This window comes from Spermophilus citellus, assembly GCF_964194105.1.
Source record: "Spermophilus citellus genome assembly, chromosome: 6".
In the NCBI taxonomy this organism is placed as follows: Eukaryota; Metazoa; Chordata; class Mammalia; order Rodentia; family Sciuridae; genus Spermophilus; species Spermophilus citellus.
This window is the reverse complement of record NC_138187.1, coordinates 114,767,781-114,788,533: the sequence shown is the minus strand read 5'-3', so window position 1 is coordinate 114,788,533 and position 20,753 is coordinate 114,767,781. Positions and strand designations below refer to the sequence as shown.

The 20,753-nt window shown below is 34.0% G+C and overlaps 2 protein-coding genes across 7 annotated transcripts in view; one reads left to right on the top strand and one right to left on the bottom strand.

Annotated features, from left to right (window-relative positions):
* MIA3 (MIA SH3 domain ER export factor 3) overlaps positions 1-11,430 on the top strand; it is a 50,488-nt gene extending 39,058 nt beyond the window's left edge. For 3 of the 5 annotated variants that reach the window (XM_081297232.1, XM_081297230.1, XM_081297233.1), the window contains 12 exons: positions 50-140; positions 312-450; positions 4,956-5,057; positions 5,905-5,965; positions 6,082-6,117; positions 6,194-6,261; positions 6,371-6,471; positions 6,653-6,790; positions 7,767-7,843; positions 7,969-8,040; positions 9,441-9,591; positions 10,602-11,430. In XM_081297232.1, coding sequence (XP_081153358.1) covers positions 50-140; positions 312-450; positions 4,956-5,057; positions 5,905-5,965; positions 6,082-6,117; positions 6,194-6,261; positions 6,371-6,471; positions 6,653-6,790; positions 7,767-7,843; positions 7,969-8,040; positions 9,441-9,591; positions 10,602-10,921 — 1,356 coding nt within the window. In that variant the 3' untranslated portion in view covers positions 10,922-11,430. The remainder of the gene's footprint in view (positions 1-49; positions 141-311; positions 451-4,955; positions 5,058-5,904; positions 5,966-6,081; positions 6,118-6,193; positions 6,262-6,370; positions 6,472-6,652; positions 6,791-7,766; positions 7,844-7,968; positions 8,041-9,440; positions 9,592-10,601) is intronic. The other 2 variants (XM_081297231.1, XM_081297234.1) reach the window with 2 other exon arrangements.
* Positions 11,431-13,548: 2,118 nt separating this feature from the next.
* AIDA (axin interactor, dorsalization associated) overlaps positions 13,549-20,753 on the bottom strand; it is a 43,172-nt gene continuing 35,967 nt past the window's right edge. The window contains exons 7-10 of one of the 2 annotated variants that reach the window (XM_081298105.1): positions 18,236-18,358; positions 16,429-16,551; positions 15,498-15,615; positions 13,549-15,353 (exon numbers count right to left, since the gene is read on the bottom strand). In XM_081298105.1, coding sequence (XP_081154231.1) covers positions 15,257-15,353; positions 15,498-15,615; positions 16,429-16,551; positions 18,236-18,358 — 461 coding nt within the window. In that variant the 3' untranslated portion in view covers positions 13,549-15,256. The remainder of the gene's footprint in view (positions 15,354-15,497; positions 15,616-16,428; positions 16,552-18,235; positions 18,359-20,753) is intronic. The other variant, XM_081298106.1, reaches the window with a different exon arrangement.

Sequence of the window (20,753 nt, the reverse complement as noted above, 5' to 3'; positions counted from 1 at the left end):
CTTCCTGTGCCTCACTTTTAAGAATACCTCTCTTTTCTGCAATTTTTAGACACAAACTACAATATCAGTAGTTGAAGAGGATCTAAAACTTTTACAACTTAAGCTAAGAGCCTCGATGTCCACAAAATGTAATCTAGAAGGTGGGTTCTTCTTGAGAAGAAATTGCCATGTTGGAAAGACTTAAAATTTTATTGGAAAGATAAAGAATGGCTTCTTGCTTTCATGCTTCTTACTTTTCTTGGCACTACTCCCTCAAACAAGTTCTTAAGTCCTTGTACACATATAGAGATAAGCTGTTTTATCCTTTACAGACCAAATAAAGAAATTAGAAAGTGACTGCAATTCACTACGGTCTTCTAAAGTTGGACTGGAAGAGGAATGCAAAACTCTTAGGCAGAAAGTGGAGATTTTAAATGAACTCTACCAGCAAAATGAGATGGCATTACAAAAGTAAGATTTTCATTGTTTGTTATTGTTATCACTGTGTGAACTAACAGATAATTTTATCTTTTCTTAAGATTATTTACAATTTCTTCTAGTTGTAATAAGTAGAGATTTGTCTTTTTTCCTTTGTGTTTTGTTTCCTATAAGTTGCATTTTTCTTTCCTTAATGTTTTGAACTTGTATCTCTAACTCTGGACCTTTAAAAATACTGAGTGATTTGGAATGACATGTTTTAGTAGAATAAAAACTTCAAAAAGGAATAATATTTACTTATTGATGGTACAAATTTTGGACTTGAATATCTCAGATATTCACACTAAAAATTGAACTGTGGCAAGGACCTTAGGAGTTATGATTACAGAAGTACTTGTTTGTAGTATATATATTAATCTTCTCAGTGTGGAGCTAGTTATTTTTTGAAAGTTCATTTGAAGTTTTTAATACACAAAAATACTTGAATTCTCTAAAAATAGGTTTTTTGTGTCATATTTTATTTGTTTGCACCTGATTTTACTCTTCGGCATATATATATAATCTTGTTAAAGCAAAGACAGACCTTCTTACAGACCTAACTATTTTTAGGTATTTTGACTTCTGTTGCCTAATTAATGCATTAAATATTGAAACCTTCCCATTAACTTTTCTAAAATTCTGTGATCTCCAAGCGACCTTTTTAGAATCTCGAATTTTTGTTCAGGCCAGTTCTAAATGCCTGGCCTGTTTCAAAGAAACATTTCTCATTTTATCACTTTTTTTTAAAAAGAACACTTGTTTTCTCTGTCCCTACTAGTAATATGAATGACCTAAATGGCAATTAATTTTCTTTGTAATGCAGTTAAATTGTAGCACTATTTTCCTCAACTCCTCCAAAATTCATTCAGTCATCATCTGTGGTTTGTACTCTTTTTACTCATCCCCAGGTACTATGTTAGTTCATGCCTGTGTCATCTTTTCTGTTTCTAACCTAGGTGATCTGTCTTCATTCTCCGTTATTTATATTTTTATATAATTTATTTCAAATTCTTAGTAATTTTCTCTATAGCCGCTTGAGTGGACTTTCTAAAATATAAGTCTGTCCATGTCAATATGTGCCTGTGGTTTATGAAGAATTTGCTTTCTATTTGATGACCTGTTCTTTTTTTCTTCCTTGTATCCTTTTAATAGTTTAAATATTTTTAATCATTTTCCTCATCCCCTGTATAAGCTTGATGTAATCATAAATTATAATGGAATTATAATTATATAATTATAATTTTATTCATCTTCTCATAATTTAAAGGCCATGGTATATATTCTGGATTTAATAAAAACCTGACATAGATTAATAGGTTTATTATTTTTTTTTATGGGCTTTAAGTAGCTCCTGAATCAGATAACTGTTGTGGCATTGTATGTTAGTACTTCATATACTGTGAACTCCACAAGACATTCATTCAATTTATACACATATTTAAAGTTTCTGTAGTTCTGCATTCTACACAGTTGGTTTCTTATTTGAAATTATTTTCATTCTATTTGAACATTGTCCTTTAATGATAGATTTGATTAGTGTATCAAAGTAGTACAAGGATAAACAGAGAATAGTATTTTATCCACTAAATATTGCTACCTTTATAATCTGTATTAGATTGACATGAACTTCATGATTAGAGTTAAAACCAGTTTCCATTTTTGAAGGATCTTTCTTTTGGCTACTGAATTTTGACTGTTACTTAGTTTTAGCAATTTAAAAATATCCAATTAATTACCATCTGTTTTAAATTTTTTCTTTAAGGAGTCCATTATCATTGTTGTTTGGTCTTATCCCTCCCCTAGTTCCTGTAGTCATTTCTCTGTTTTTTTAACAGTTGTATTGGGAAGTGCCTAGGTGTAGTTTTCCCCACCCCACCCACATTTTCCTCTTGCAGTTATGTTGCTTGGGACCATTAAACATTTCTTGAATTTTCGAGTCTTTTTCTAAATGTTGATTTTACCTCATTCTCTCTTCTGATTATAATAATGCATATTAGAATTTGATTTCCCCTGCCTCCTACATTCTGGATTTATTTCCTCTAGATATTTTCTTCTGACCTGTCTTAAAAGTGCTAGGATTTATTTTACTTCCCAAATCTGCTGCTAAAATCATTCATTGAGTTTAGGATTTTTAAAAGTTCAGGGTTTAAAATATTATTTTAGTTGTAGATGGACATAATATTTTATTTTTTATAGGATTTTTTTGAGAGAGAGAAAGAGAGAATTTTAATATTTATTTTTTAGTTTTTGTCGGACACAGCATCTTTGTATGTGGTGCTGAGGATTGAACCCGGGCTGCACGCATGCCAGGCGAGCACGCTACCGCTTGAGCCACATCCCCAGCCCGACACAATATTTTATTTATTTTATGTGGTGTTGAGGACTGATCCCAGTGCCCCACACATGTGGGGCACGTGCTTCACCACTGAGCCACAACCCCAGTCCTATTTCAGTACTACAGTTCAAACCCAGGACCTTGAGCCATGTGTTCTACTATTGAGCTACCTCCCCAGACTCCTTGCTCTTTCTCATAAGGGACTAGTGTCTTACTGCTTTCCAAGCTATCTTTAATCTCATCATTCTGCCTCTGCCTCCTGAGTATCTTCGACTGTAGGTAGGTCACCACACCCAACTATTTCTTGGTTTTGTAGTTTCTAATCCTTTGACAAAATTCATAATCTTTTTTTTTTCCTCTTTTGTGGTGCTGGGGTTTGAACTCAGAGCCTTGTGCATGCAAGGCAGCACTCTACCAACCAAACTATATTCCCAGCCCTGAAATTCATAATCTTGACTTTACTTTTTTGACTACAGAAAGCACAGTGATTTTAAAACATGTGCGGATAACCCCATTAGGTGGTTTCCTTTTCTGTGGGATTTTTTCTCACAGAATTTTGTCTTATGGAGTGCCTGGTCAGTTTTGATTGGCTAACATTGTTGTGATAATTATAGATGAAATTTGAGGACTAAGATGAAGTTATCTTCTTATAGAAAAGTGTTGAGGTTACTTGAGTAAGATTGTCACTTTAAACTTGGTCAGCAATTAAGATAATTCAAAAATGACTTGTCTTTTCAATGTTTCAGTATTGTTCCTTTTGGATTTTTTGCCTGTTCATCACTTAAGTGTGCAGTACTTTCTAATCTAAACTCAAAGGCTAGGGCTTTTATTAAGGGTCCCTTTATTTGTAGCCCCAAACACTTCTTTTTTCCTCTAAGCCCAGGAATTTGATGAAGGCTTAGTTCAGACTCATTATATCTTTGTGTTATCTTCAATATGTGGGTAAACCTAGGAGAAAAGTACCTTAAAGTGCCAGCCTTACTTGTCATTCTGAGATTCCTTTTTCTAATGGATCTTGGCCACATACATATATCTTCACTGCCTTTTTAGCTTGGATCCTTTCAAACACAATTTTATATTCTTATAAAGATGTTTTGATTGTTCTTAGTGCTCTCAGACTAACTCTTTGATAATTGGAAACAAACTTCTCTCTGTCCTTCAAGATTCAGTTTTCTCCATATTCCTTCTTAAGCCAGTGGGGAAAATTATTATATTCCTTTAGGCATCATTTATACCTGAAACAGTGAGCTCTTTTATTCTTTAGCATCTTACAAGGTAATTAGTATATTATAGCCACTCATGAAATACTTGCTGAAGAATTAAATGAGAAGTTATATAAGAATATATAATCCCCTTTTTTCTATTTGGTATCAATAATCCTTTTTTACTATAATTCTTCTGATTTATGGAAAATTAAGTTTCAAGTTAATTATCTTTTGAATTGGAACTATGGCTAAAGTAGTACAAGGATAGCAGAAAATAGTATTTTTTAAATCATTAAATGTGGCTACCTTTGTCTCAGTAGATGAACATCTTGAGTTTCATGATCAGAGTTAAAACTTGTCAGTAGATAATACTCTGATCAGTTTGGCTTCTTTTTCTGGTTGACAGACATTATCAAAACTCAGATTTGTCTTTTTGCTTAATTGCAATTCTTTTGAAATAGATATCTAAAGTGTGAAAAATGTTCTGTGGTTAATTGCATAGCTAAAAGACATATTCTAGAAGATTTTTTCTTCGACTGACTATATCTTTATTATGGTACCAGTCTTGGATTGAGAAAAGAGTTCCTCCATGACAAAGATATACTTAGTGTCCTACCCATGGCAGAAACGAGAAAAGAATTATCCCCTGCTTTATCCTAATATGTTTAATTATGTTAGGTTGATCAGTCCTGATCTTCCACATTGAAGTAAAGTGAGTTTTTATTATCTTACACACAGGATACTTTCCCTTGGGGCACATGTTGTTTTCACATTTATTTTATTTACTGGTAAGTAGAGAATTAAGAGGAGAAGTTAGAAAATGTAAGTGATTTGCCAGAGTTTGATTTACGAAATTGCAGGTTTGAATTCCTATTTTATGTGCCTAAGCATTTTTTAGAATTGTGGGAAGTGATATTCACAGAGAGAAACTTTTGATTTGATAACTGGCTTTATTTTAGGAAACTGAGCCAAGAAGAATATGAGAGACTAGAAAAAGAGCAGCGGCTGTCAGCTGCAGATGAAAAGGTGGTTTCCGCTGTACAGGAAGTTAAAAATTACAAGTGAGTTCAGTTTCTAAAGGAGGGTATCAATGTCTAATGAACTAGTGTTAGCTTTCTTTTTTAATCTTTTTTTACATTATGTAGATAGAAGAAAATAGCATGGAAGTATAAATAACCAGAGGATATGAATACATTCAATTCACACAGGAGAAAAAATAAATTTCAACTTTACAAATGAAAAATGTTAACAAAAATTTACTTATACCCAGTGGGCAAGACCATAGGGAACTTGGTCAATGCAAACAGTTCTGAGGGTTTTGTATGTTGTAGTAATTCTTTAAGAAATCAGTTTGCTGTGTGATGTATCAAGACCCACAAAAGTGTGGCATTTGATAGACCTTGGAAATCTTCTATGGATATAATTTGAAAAAAAGAAAAAAAGTTTTAAGGAGGAAGATATTTCTAGCAGAATTACTTGAGAACACACTGATGAACAGTTAAGGAAATTATAATTTATCATTCAGAATCTCTAGCAATTAAATGATAAAGAAGTTATTAGTATTAGGTTTTTATTTTATTTATTTATTTATTTTTGGTGCTTTACTACTAAGCTACATCCTTAGACCTTTTTTTTACTTTGAGACAGGGTCTCAGTTGCATAGGTTCCCACTTAATTGCTGAGACTGATCTCGAACTTGTGATCCTCCTGCCTCAGCTTCCCAATCATTGGGATTACTGGCATGTGGCATTGCACCTGGCCTGTAGTATTAGTTTTGATCACACTGGATTCATATAACTATAGAAATGTTTTTCTTATGTATGATAAAGTCTTTAAAAGTATAGCTGATGGAATAAAGGGAAAATGGTCAGAATGTTTCAAATGTTATTCAATTGTTGTAATTCTTAGGCGGAGAATTGAAGAGATGGAAGAAGAATTACAGAAAACCGAGCGCTCATTTAAAAACCAGGTAGTAATTAATACTGTCCTGTAGTTGCAGAATTCTTTGATATCTAATACAGACAATTATAGGCTATTATAATGAGTCCCTAAAAACATATTTTTTTAATGTGTTGTCCTTTTCAGATTGCTATGCATGAGAAGAAAGCTCATGATAATTGGGTAAGATTTTTTCCCCCTTTTCTTTATTTTGTGCATAGCCTACCACAACTGAATTTGAATATTTTCTCTTTAATAGCTCAAAGCTCGTTCTGCAGAAAGAGCTATAGCTGAAGAGAAAAGGGAAGCTGCTAATTTGAGACAGAAGTATGTGATTTTGGTATCTTACTATATGTTTTATAGTGTTTTAAGGTTATGCTAGATATTATCTATGAAGCTGTTTCATAATTCAGCCCATTCTTTCTCAATATTCAAGACTATTGGAAATGACCCAAAAGATGGCAGTGCGGCAAGATGAACCCGTGATTGTAAAACCTATGCCGGGAAGACCAAATTTACAAAATCCTCCTCGGAGAGGTAGGGGGCACTTTGTAAAAGGAGCTATTTTATTTCTTGGTGCAGAATGTATGTAAATTACTTTTTATTTCTGTGTGTAATGGTTATGAAATAATCTGAATGATTTGCTAAAGCGGGAGGTGAGGGTTGGTGTCAGGGAGAAGGCTGCCTTAAAGTAGTAACACAGCATTGTTGTCTTTAGGTCCACTGAGCCATAATGGCTCTTTTGGTCCATCCCCCGTGAGTGGTGGAGAATGTTCCCCTCCACTGACAACAGAGCCAGCTGGGAGACCTCCTTCTGCTACTCTTAATCGAAAAGATACGCCTAGAAACGGATTTGGTGAGCATTCACATGTTGCTTTATAGTAAACTGCTTCAAGGTTTTAGTTTTTTTTTTCCCCTTTTGAATATTCTAATGAAAACATAGAATTTGGGCCTGTCCAATATATAGAAGATAATTTCTTACTTTATCTTAGTGAATGTTTTCTGTAAAATCTGTTCTAGAATAGAAAACATTTTTTTTTTTTTTTCCCCTGGAGGTCCCTGTATTGTTTTTTTCTTTTAAATTTTACACTGTGAAGTGTAAACCTTTATCTTTAAATTAAATCTCTATGGTGTTCCTTTCCCAAATATTATAAAAGTAGTCTTAAACTTTATGTAGCATACATATTTCCAACATGAAATACTGAGTCTTATTTCCAATTCTAAATAGGACTGTAGTCTTGGTAAGATTAGAAGTCAGGTTATCCAGACTAAAGAAAAGCCAGCCTATACATACTTCAAGTCTATAGCTTAAAGTTTAGGACCAGTACTTATTAATCTGCTGTTCTATCAACCCAAGGCAGTTCTTTATTTTACTTAAGTCTCTTCATAAATTGTGATTTACGTATTGGGCAACCCATTTTTTTTAAATATTTTTAATTGTAGATGGACATGATATCTTTATTTATTTTTTAAATGTGTGCTGAGAATCAAACCCAGTGCCTCACACAAGCTAGGCAAACACTCTACAACTGAGCTATGACCCCAACCCCTGGGCAACCCATTTTTCATGTTGCTTTCTAGTTATTGTTGAACCCTGACCTGTCCACCAGTGGTTTATTTCTTCTGAAAAATACATACAAGGGCTCTGATCTTTCTTTCCCAAGGGTCAATGGATGGACCTTTACCTCGTACTGGTCTTCTGAGGCATCTGGGAAACCCGTTGCCTCTGGTAAAGGGACCAAGTAATTTCAAAGAATCTGTAATTGTGGATGGAGGATTTTTATTCTTTTCATGTTAGAATAAGTCTGAATCCATTCTTTGATCTCTAACAGACCCAGGATGTGGTCCAGCTCACATGAACAGCAGCTCCAGAAGTTCTTCTCCAGCTAAGGTGACGAATGAGGGCAAGGTAAGTTCTGTAGTTACTGTGAATCATGTGGTCATGCAGGATCATGTAGCTTTCCTACAGTACTTGCTCTTTGCTTTATCCTTCTTTGTGTTCTATTTGTACTATCCCATTTGTTTTTTAAAAAGCAAACTGTTCCCCAAGAACCTGAGACCCCCTCAGTCTCCACCATTACTTCTTTGACTGAGCATCCAGTTGGAGTAAGTACTTAGAGGTTGAGAACTGAATTGGGTTTTATTCTGTGCATTTCTGGGAAGGATATTCAGAGCATGACACTGATCTTGTTTGCTTTAAACTGCATGCAATATTGAGCTTACTTTTCTCCTTAACTTGGGAATGTTGCTTAAGTGTGTACAACTATAATGAACTACAGAATGTGAAAAGTTATCACTCTAACTTTATAATATGGTGTTTTGTGTTGAATGTTCTAAGGCAAAGTAAATTCATTATAAATTACATAATTCATCATTTTTATTTTTGTTTGGAAGAATGTTATTTAAGAATTCCTCCATTTGTGCAAACCCTATTTTGAGTGATTTGAATTAGACTGGTATCAGATTTTCTGAAAGTGAAATACTGTTTCAGTGAAACAATGATAATCTGAAATGACCTCTTGAGCCAGTCCCAAGAAATGGTCTCATTTGTTCACGTAAGTGTATTCTCTTGTAACTGTGTTGCTATTATATCTGGTAGGTCTTCTGCAGCTCTATAATAAAATAAATTTTTAATTGTTTAGTTTCAAACCCACTACTCATAGGAAATGATAAATCAATATCTCAAATGGTGTACAGTAAATGAAAGTAAATATTAAAGCCTTGTCTTCCTAATTTGTGTATATAGCACTGTGATGGAAAATACTTCTCAAGTTCCAGTGTATATATATTCCAGGAATATACATCTCTGGAGAAATCTAAGGGCAGCTTAGATTAGACCCCAAACCCCTTTGTAGTAGAAGATTTAAAAGAGAGCAAAGACCCATTGTTAGAGAGGAGTAGAGGTGGGAAAAGCATGGCTTGGAGGCAAACCTGGGATTGAGTGCAGTGTGGCCTTCAACAAATTATGATATTCCATTTGCTTTTGTTCCCTCTTATTTAAAACAAGACAGTCTACTTAAAGATCTCAGAGGTTGAATAATATATGAAAGACTTACTGAAGATACTCTGAATAGTAGCTATTATTACATGGGTAGAGAATGGATTTTTCATTTTATTCTGTTCATTCTTAATATGGAAATAATGAGCTATTGTGATGAAAGGGAAGTGATGGGGAGCGGGGGACTCCCTTTGAAATAGATTGTAGTGAATACAGCATGACATACTGGTCAGAAATCACCTCTGTTAATAACCTCTGCCAGTCCTCTTGCCTTTCCCTTTCCTGTGCAGATATAATCAGTAACAAACTGCTCCCTCTTCTGGCATCCTTCCAACTTCTGTAAGCTGTCAGTGGGAATACACAGGAGGGGTGGGTAGAGTTTTGTTGCACTGATGGTGCTCTCTGGACAGGTGCCTGTTTTGGGTTTTAGCTTTTATCGGTGTTGGTACTTTGTCTTAATATATAGAAATTTTAAAACTTTTAACTGCTTTCAAATCTTAAATTGCAGGTTCATATGGCTATGAAAGGGCCCCCTCCTTTCTCAGGGGTACCCTTCATGGGCCCCCCGATGGGACGGCCTCCACCACCTCCCATCCGGTATGGACCGCCACTTCAGCTCGGTGGGCCTTTTGGGTCTCGGCCAATTCCTCCACCATTTGGTATGATGATCTGAACAGTAGTGATTGACTTATAAATCACATTCATCTTTCATTTCTATTGCTTGCTAAAACGGTTGCTATCTCAGGTCTTAACAATGAAAGGATAAAGCTGAGTACATTTTCACTTTTCCTCCAGTTTTCTGGGACATATGGGACACTACATAATCTTATACTGAGATAGGCAATAGCTATCTCTCATAGACAAGGATAAGGGGCTATATACAGAAAAGCCAGAAATATTACTTCTGCAGATGTTTGTTGAAAATCTGTTGATATGCACTGCAATAGATGGAAAGGTGGATGAGACACATGCCATAACTTAAAATTTTGTCACAGATATGAAAATCCTATAACATAAAGTTTGTAATCACCCATAATGGAAGCATAAGCAGTAAGTTATAGAATATAGAAAAGGAAAAGTCAAACCCTCCTTACCTTGAGAAAAGTCAGAGGGAAGTGTTAAAGAGGAGGATTTAACAGTGACCTAATAAATGTTGCTGATTTAATTAGGTGGCTGTGGAAGGCCTTTTCCAGGAGGGCATGCACCTTGATTCTGATGGCATGTGTAAAGTCCATGCTGAAATACTTCATGAATTTTTAATGGATACAGTAATAAATAGTGGGATTTCCTTTTATCAAAATTTCTTTGATGTAGTAAAGTTCTTATTTCATAATCTATCATCTTGTCATGGTAATATAGTACTTCCAAATATAAATGGAGTTCTTGTGAGATAGAAATAATTCTGCAATTATATAGTAGGGAAAGAAAAAAGACAAGCCTGGAGCTAGGTAGAGCCATGTTTAAATCCTTAATATGTTGCTTCATGGCTGGTTGGTCAAAGGCTATAACCTAAACTTGTTCCATCTCAGTTTGCCTCATCTGGCAAGTCAGGATGTTCACCAGTTGATGTTCTAGGCTTGGGAGAAATTAAAGACTATATTAACATACTTGAAATCACCCTAGTTCAGAAATTTATGGGTATTTACATAACTTCCTTTTTATTTTCCAGGTCCTGGTATGCGTCCACCAATAGGCTTCAGAGAATATGCACCAGGTGTTCCACCTGGAAAACGGGATTTGCCTTTTGACCCTCTTGATTTTTTTCCAGGACCCGCACCAGCACCATTTAGACCTTTAGGCTCATTTGGCCCAAGAGAGTACTTCATTCCTGGTGCCCCATTACCACCTCCAACTCATGGTCCCCAAGACTATGGGCCACCACCTGCTGCAAAAGACTTAATGCCTTCAGGCTTTAAAGATGAACCTCCACCTACACCTAATTCTCAGAGTAGTGAGGGCTGTTCACAGGCCTTAAAACAGGGCCCATAAAATTAACCTCTGACAGTCAGAAAATGGACTATGAACTATTCATCAAGTTAAAGGATTATTGGCTTCAAAATATAAAAGTTTATTTTAAATGGTTTATGTTTTTAGAATGAAGCTGCCTTGGTGCAGTATACATTTTGAGCCAAAATATTTTCTCCCTAAATATCCCCCACTTAAGCTAGAGTATCCTTCCAATTTTAAAATGTGCAATAAGGAATACCTTTGTTTTAGTTAATGTAGCATATACAATTGCTAAATGATTTAGAATGTCATAATTATGGACATTTCCTGTGGAAATGCTTTAAGAACATGTATTTCCATTATCCTATTTTTAGTGTATTCCAGTTGATAACGGAGAAATGGTGTTTTATAAGCTTGATTTTTTTCTCTTTCAATATCTGGTCGCAGAGACTGTTACGCTAAAAATGTTTACTCAAAGATCATAAACTTCATTTTCCTTCTTGCTGAAGTTCTTTGTTGTAATAGTTCATAAAAAATTGTTTATTAATATTTCCCAAGTGTCTGTTGATTCATTGGATCGTCATGAGACTTTGTGCCATTGGGGAAGCATGTAAACTCACTCTCAGAACTGAAGATGGTGACTTGGCAGCATATTCCCTGTTGCTTACTGTTAAGGAGGCTGGACCTTGGTCAACTGTGGACTTCTACAGAGGATTTCTTTTACTTGTGAGAAGTCTTGTGGCTCTATTTTTGTAGCACATTCATGTACTTTTTTCTAACCACTGTCCATGTGAGAATGGTTTTCTGAGAATGAGTTTACATTAGTAGCAAGAGTTGTTTGACCTGAAGTTCTACTGCTTTTGCCATTATTGCATTATAACAGTAAAATATAAGGTGGTATGTTGTGTCTATAAGAAATAAGGAAATTTCTTTTTAAAAGTGTACACAACACACTCTTCTCTTTCCCATACCTTGCCACTGATTTTCAAGGAATATGATAAAAAAATTAGAAAAGTATAATCCTCTAAGAATGAATGAAACTCTAAGGCTTATAATGTCTTTAATCAGCAACTATGGGCTGAATTAAATTCTTGTTTTTGATAGATACTCAAATATATTTTATTTAAAAATCAATTAAAGCAAGTCCTGAATCTGTAACTACTGTCTTTAAAACAATGTTTCTAAGAACTAGCTCTCCAGAACTGTAATTTTAATTACGGCAATTTTAACAGTACATTTTAAGAGGTTTAAGATTTAAATAAAATTATGAAAGCCTGGTACTTTTGTTTACTGCTAGACCATATTCTTCCATTCTTTTAAATTCTAGAAAGTAATAGGATTGTTGAAACCTAGAACATAACATATCATTGTTCTTTTTATGTCCCTTAAGTATTCTCAAAATAGGGGCAAAAGCTTCAGTGTGAAACAAAATCCCTGTGAAACAAAATCTCTAAACTACTGAAGATAACTCAGAATCAAAAAGAATTTGAGTCCTTTAGGAAGAATTCAATCTACATAACCTCCATTTAATATTAGAAGCAGCAGCTGTGTGTAAGAGGAAAAACCATATAATAGCTTATGCCATTTTTAACCATGTAAAATAAAATTTAAGTCACAAACACATTTTGAATGTATCTTTCAACCTCTACAGGACACAAGGCAATGCTGAAGTTACTATAACTTCTAATTTTAAAATAGCATTTAAATAAAGGTGATGTCAGCTAGGAAGATAGATTTTCAAGGAAAGGCAGATTTATTATTTTATTCAAAGCAACAGTAGTTTTCCCTCTAAAGCCTTTTTTGTATTTATTCTATTAGTAAGTTATAATGCGTTCTACGTAGTTTATCTGAGCAGTTCTGAACCCACCCATAGTTGCCTCTCCTTACATCCATCTGACTGTACCACTTCTGTAGCAAAGCCCAAGGTAGCTGCCCATATACAGGTTGTGTAGAGAATACTGTCCCTTGATTCAATTATACTTTTGTATCTCAAAAGTTTTAGAAGTCCTCTCCAGCAAATTGTGTTTGAGTTTAGTTACTAAAATCATTTCATTTGTGAAGTAGTAGTGTTTCAACCTGAAAGTATTACTCTATAGTTGTAATTATTGTCCAGTGACTCATCCCCTCCCACACTAGAAAGTAAATTTAAACAACTAATTTGTGAGATACAGATTGCTTTGTGTTAATTGCTTCAAGATAAAATCACCTTTTTTGCGGGGGGAGGTTTGGTCATTCAGGTATGAATTAAAGCTAAGCTGATGACAATGTTCAATTTAAGTTTGTTTAATGCTGATGAAAGACATTCATACAAAGCATCCTCTTTTTTTTTTCATATAACTCCATTCTTTGGTGGCAGCTGGGGTTGTGGCTCAGTGGTAGAGTACTTGCCTAGCACAGGCAAGGCCCTGGGTTTAATCCTCAGCACCACATAAATAAATAGAGGTTAAAAAAAAAAAAAGCATTCTTATGTGAAGGATGCTAAATGTTTCTTCATATAAATTATCACTTTGAGGGACTGGGGTTGCATGTGAGGCACTGGGTTTGATCCTCAGCACCACATATAAATATAAAGGTACTGTGTCCATCTACAACCAAAAAAAAGGTTTGCTTTTTTTTAAATTATCACTTTGATATACATGTTTTATAGTATGAGAAAACAGAACAATGTATCAGTTTTGCTACATTTTAATAGTAGATTTTAAGGGAGCAACATCAAACATCAGTAACATCAAACAAAAAGGTACTGAGTACTCCACAGGGTACAGAGTGCTGCCAAGCACCTTGGAAAGTTTACATGACATGGAGAAGATGAGGCCCTTCTCTTGAGAAGTTTACAGTCTGGAAATTTTGACTACTCAGAGTTTCAGTTGAGTGAACATTTTATTAAGGCAAATTCTTCATTTCCTAGAACTACTGTAGACTGAACTATTTTTGCACTTGTGAAATTAACCCAATCCAGATGAAAGAAAAGACTAAATTTGGTTGATAATTCTTTCAGGCTCATATAGTTTTATTAACATTCATCTAGTAAACAAAACTGACCTAACAGACAACTGAAAAATTAAAGACTAGATCTCTTGAAGTGCAAGGGCTAAAATAACTGTTATTCGTTTTAAAAAGCAAACAGATGGTATGATTAGGGTTTACACTAGTTTAAAAATAGGCCAAGTATTGCATTCCCTTCATGCATTGTTCATTTAAAATAGTGAATATTAAAATACGTGGGTTCTACATGTAACCCACAAAAAAGCTCCTCACAAATCTTTATGTTCTGTGTATCAAATATCCACCTTGTGTACTATGAAAGTTTTATTTATGTCTCATCAAGTTAAAAGTAATGTAAATAGTGAAATTATAATAGGCTAATGACCTGCATATTTTCATATGAATGTCAATATATCTAAATAGGAAATAAATGGCAGTCATATCTACCTATATTAAAAAAAATAGAATATCTTTCCAGATTTTGCATACTCATCACTTTATAAAGACAAGGTATGCAGGTTTTAAGGTTTCACAATCAGTTGTCAGAAAAACAGCAGTTGTTCCTGCAGTATCTCATTAGCATCTCACTCAATTATTTTTAGATGACATGATTTAGAAGATGTAAACCCATCCAAAAATTTGTAATTATTCTGAGAGATGGTTTTAATGTTAACCCTAGAATCATTAATGTTAACCCTAGAAACAATAGCAATGTGATGTAGAACAACTAATCAACATGACTAAAAATGTGCTCACTTTCAGAAAAACAATCTGGTCATCTGGAAAAAAATCACAGCTACAATCTGGGGAACATTGCCATAATAAGATATTGATCTGATCAAGGCACACTATTTCTAAGTAGAACTATCAGATGAGGGTGAATTTAGGCCAGCTCTAAGGAACAGCCTATAAGACAGACCATAACTGATCCAATTTCCTTTCAAAGCAATCTGGTATTATCCTACCCACTTCAATTCAAAAGTTTGAAGTTAATTCAAATCAAAAGACCATATTGGAGCAAAAGTGAGCAAATGTGTAAACTCTAGCACATTCTTATTGCTGTATTAAGTTTGAAGATGAGCATACCTACCACAGCAGTATTGTTCCAGGAAGCAGGGTAGGAACAGTGGTAAATTAGGAAACAGACTATTAATTGCACAATTAATAGAAAAGTAAAAACAAGTTTCAAAATCTACAATAAACCTGTATCCAAAGGAGTCATAACAATGAGGTGCTGGACTTTAGTTCTGTGGTACAGCTTTGCAATGGACTCACTGGCCTATAGGTACGGCTCACTTCCTGCCTCCTGAAGGATGAATATGCTACACAGAGCTATGATGGTTTCTACTGAGTGGTAAAATTCACAGAAATTCCACATTACTCATGTCAGAATCATTCCTTGTGCAAAGTTTGATGTAGATGAAGATAAAGTGGTTTCTTGGTCAATAACTGCAATTTCTTTCTTTTAAAGTCAGTGGGTTTCTTGTATCTGTAACCACAATAGAAAGATCATTGTTTAAAACACTTTGATGATTGATCTACTCCAATGTTACATTCTCGATAAGAGGGACTAAGAAGAAACATGAACTAGTAACCATTAGAACAGTATTAATCCTATATGTATATCACTTACAGTTCTATTACAATTGGCCCAGGTTTAATCTCATCCATCTCCATGAAAGCAAAACACTTGGTGCTGGTAAACCTTTTTTTAGGCTTGTAGTGTTTGAATTCAAAGAAGATAGCTGCACCTAAGGAATTAAAACAACATAAGCCAGAGACCACACATTTCTTATGTGTCACCAGAAGCCTATGATTTTACAAAGTAACATGTGTCAAACAGTCTGATGACACAACTGTTGATAACTCACTGTGGCTGTCACTCCAAGCTCTGGTACTAGCATGTCTGAGTGACATTTCTCCATATCATTTAATTCTACAAAGTACAACAAAATTGTATAGCAAGAATGTAAGTTATGTACACAGGTAGAATCATAAACTACCAAATAATATAAAATATTAAATACCACAAGAAAAACAGAAGTTACTTAAGTATCAGCAGTACCTATAGAAATGGTTTCAATAAGCACCTATATTAGATAGAATAGAAATTTAAAAGAGTTCCTTTAAAAAAAAATTCTACCTTATATCATTTCTCTCCCTCCTGAAACCACCACGCCCAGATTGTCCTTTCCACATTCTTACAAACTAACTGCCAGTTATAGTATCTTTTTACCCAATGCATCTTATTGAAAAAAAAATAATTCTTTAACTGTTAGAAAGTAATCATTAGGTTCCTAAAAGGACTTAAGGTAATTATTAGGGAACCTGCTTCCCTAACTCTGTATTATGAGAAAAACTTCCCTATCAAATAATATTTAACCACATTATTACACAACTAGATAATGCAACTGCTAATTCTCATATTTAAAAAAAATTGATTTGACTTTCTTTAAGTCAATATTCATAACTATGTGACATAAGATCTTGTGTTAAGTACACTATGAACACAAACCCAGATAAGTACTGTGTCCTTAAGAAGTCAGTAACTGATAATTACAAACCTTTGGTTAATTTTTCAATATGCTTCTGGAGCTCAATGTCCACATTAAAATGAACATATGTATCTTCTTTTCTTGAAGCCACAGGAGTATCTTGCACAGGAGTTAAATCTATGCCATTCAGATCTGGAGAAACAATTAAGTTTCTGCTTATGAGCATTCACATATACAGATGGAAAATATAGAAACTGCAAAGGTTACAGTTCCTAAAGAGGCATGGAAAGAGCTGAGAGGAGATTCTCAGGCTAAGAGATTCCTATTTGGTGTGAGCAAGTATGTGAGAGTTGTTGAAGTTCATGGGGTATGTGGAGAGAAATGAATATAGACTGGATAGGAGACCTCATGAAGGGGACAAGGAAGCCTTTACGTGGCCAAGTGGACAAAACTTGATCTTCATAGTGAAGTGGTAAAAAGAACAAACATGTTTTCCTTAGGGAATAGCCCACTATATTTTTCTATGCAAAAAAAAAAAAAAAAAATCTGGAGTATATAATTTGCCACAATGGAGCTCTGCCACCAATTTCTAACTTTGATCAAGTATATGACTTATTTAGAAAAGCCTTTAAACCTAACCTTATCATAATTTCCCTGTTAAGAACCAAAAATGGATGATAACAGCCAACAAAAACCCTTTTGTTAATAATTTTTCATATATATTATCTAAATTCTGGTTATACTGTTTACAACATACCCTGAATTTACAACAACCAGATGGTACGTTATATATAGTTTTAATTTTCCGGGTTTTAAAATCTCAGTTTAGTCAAATTCAACATGGACTCATTTAATAACTCCTCAGTGTTTATGTGTTATTCATTTATGTGTCTCAAAAAGCTCAAAAACAATTTAGTACATTTAATAATTAAAAAATATTTACATAAAAATATTTCAGTTTAACATATGCAAAGGTAATTTAACATTTACAACATCATTAAATATTTTTGTGTTTTAAGTATACTTTCTGAATGAGTATGCAGTTTTACAAATGGCCTATCAAACAATGTAAATATTTTCCAGTACACTATATATTTGATAACTGGTAACATCGGAATTTAAAAGTGTACCAGTATTAGTGCTGTGGATTATGTTCTTTAAATAAATGTTTTTCTTTGTGGTCATATTTTTGTTTTAATTAGCACTAATGAACCCTTGGATCTGACTTTATTTCTGCAATTGATAAAAGTTCCTCCATTTAATTTCAGCACCGATCTGTTCCTTTGGTGCAAAACTACAGATTAAAATAAGCCGTTTGTACTAACTATAGTTATTTCTGTAAAATGGTATAATTTATTCCTTAATCACATCATCATCCCACGGGATTGCTTTCAGGGCATGGATGTTATGGACGCACCCTACTTCCCTGTCCCCTGATTTTCATCTGCCTCTGTAGGACTCACCTATGTAGATACCTCAGTAGCACAGGAAGAAGAGGGGCTGAAGCAGGAGAGATGGGAAAACAGGACATGGGGCTTTGTGTAGAAAACTACACACCCATGGAAGGTGAGGGGTGCTATTGTTAATCTACATCCTGAAGGCTGTACCTGCTGTTAAGGACAATGTGTATGTTTAGTCCGCACGTTAGATGGAATCTGAAGAGCAAAAATCTATACAAACTCAAAAGCAAAAGTGAGTGTATAAGTAGGAAATATTTTTTGTAAGTCTTTCGAACTATGTTCTGTTATGATCTCTTCTAGGATTTTGCCTCATTATAGAATGCATTAAAGTAAGTTGTCACATATACTAGACCATCCCCTGTCAAAAACTTTGTCCCATATGAGAAAAAACATAATGCAATTTGCCAGTTATTTACCCTTTACACTAACTGTAATATAGGGATCGATGCACTGTCCAGCGTCTTTCAGACCAATTTTCTCAATCCTGATAGTGAGTAATGTCATTCCCGGTTCTGATGGCAACCTTGGTAATAAAGTACCTGGCAACAGAGAAACCTCAATAAAAGTTAGCTCCACCAATAATTCAGAGTAAATACTTTGACAAACAGAAGATATAGCCTACCTCTTAGGAACTAGCTAGGCATTATGTATTTTTATTTCCAAAATTCATGAACATCTGATGTTATACTTTTTTAGAAAAATATTTAATTTTACACATAATATATCTGCATTTCCCAACCATACAATCACCTTTAAGCAGAAATAATAATTTCTATAATAATAGTGTATAGTATGTATAATAAAAGTATGTTAAAAACATCACTTGAGGAAGCCCAATTATACATAATAGTATAATATGCTCACATAATATTTATATTCCATATGTACTTCTATATTATACTCAGCATCTTAATATGAAGTGGTAGAACAAAGACAAGAAAAGCCTTTAAAATACTTGTTATACTGTTCTAAAGTCTGAGACATTTAATATCAGAGTTGATCAATACATTCTTCCCTTTAGTTACTCCTAATAAAGAAAATAATTTACAATTTGATATTTATGTTTTAATTTAACTATATAGTCTAACTTCTATTCTTCATTCTATTTTGTATGATTTATTCTCTCAGAAATTAGTACTATACAGACTGCCATATAAAAGGGCCATTTGTATAACTGAACATTTTCCCCAAAACCAACTAAAATTTTTAAAACTAAAAACCCACCCAGAACAACATGACAACATTCACCCACCAAGAACATATGAAGGAAGAAATCAACTGTTTAGTATGTTCCCTTTTTTGAAACTACCAATAGAGAACAGATGCAAATAAGCTGATTTTAATCAAGTATGTATACAGAACCTCAAAATACACTTAACAAAAGATTTTGGTTGATGTTTTTCAAGTTTCTATTCAACAATGTGTTATGCTACTTTTAATGATGAGTTATTTGAAATACATGAAGCAATCAACACACTACATTTGAAAATACACATTTGATTGATGGCAAATGTGGCTTGAGGAAAATTTGGGAGGTGATGGGAATGTTCTGAACTTGTATAGTGATGACAGATGCAAAACTCTATAGAGGTGTCAAAAATCGATGAATTTTATACTTACAGAAGGGAAATGTTATGATATGCAAATTATACCTCAACAGTGCTGTTAAAAATATATAACTTTCCAATTTAAACAAATATGAAGACAATACAGACAAATGTAATAATGGGAAGGCCTGGAGGCTGCATTCCACTGTTGCATTAACAAACCTAAATGGGCTCAGGCTGATATCATTAAATATATACATAATACCTTTTATGCATCTTCTTTGATTGACAAATGAGGGTACTTTTAGAAGAGGGGCTTGTACCTGGACATCTGGGATGAACTTCAGAGAGTTAAGAAACACCTCTGAAATTTTATGAAAAATGTGAATATGTATACATTTATATTTATATACATACATATTCACATGTATGTATATCATATATGAATTTTTCTGCAGAAAAGTTCATTCTATTATGTAGTACATGGCTGTATAAATATGCTACAGTTTATGTACACATTCTTGTGTTGATAGATATTTGAATTACTTCAAGTGTTTGGATATAGTTAACAAGGCTATTATAAATACTCTTCTGAACATCTTCTGGTGCCCATAAGCACCCATTTCTGAAACAGAGGAATCACTAAGTCACCTGGCATGTTACCTCCATACCTACTATGTAATGACAATCCATTTCCCAAGGTGGTTGTGCCAATTTTTATTCCTAGCCCAAGTGCAGTAGTGTTCCCATTGCTCCACATCCTCACTAGGTACTGTTTTCTCAGATTCTTCATGTTAGCCAATTTTGGTATAAAGAGATCAATCATTTTAATTTGCATTCCTCTGAAGATTAATAAGGTTGAGCACCTTTTAGAATAAATCAAATATATGATTTCCTCTTTTCTGAAGTGTGTTCAATTATTTTGCTCGATTTTTTATTGAGATGTCTATCTTATTGAGCTGTAGGAGGTCTCTATTATTTTGCTGGACAAATGTTTTACAAATAGCTTCTTAGTAGTTTTCCTTTATAAAGACTTTTTGTTGAAGTAGAGCATATACATTTTAAAATGTACAAATTGTTAGTACAGTTTGCTGAACTTTCACAAAGTGAATACACCTGTATAACCAGTATCAGATCTAGGAAAGATATGATCAGCCTCCTGGAGTGTCCTTGCCCCCACCCTATCCAATTCACTCTTCCAAAAGATAGCAACCATTGCTAACTTCTAACACCAAATATTAGTTTTGAATGTTAAGAATGACTTTTCTCTGCCATGGTGTCTTCTGATTATGATAAATACTTACTGCTAGTAATATCAAATTTCTTAATATCTTCCTTTATAATTGGTGCTTTTTATGTCATATTTAAGAAAACTTACCCCACTCCA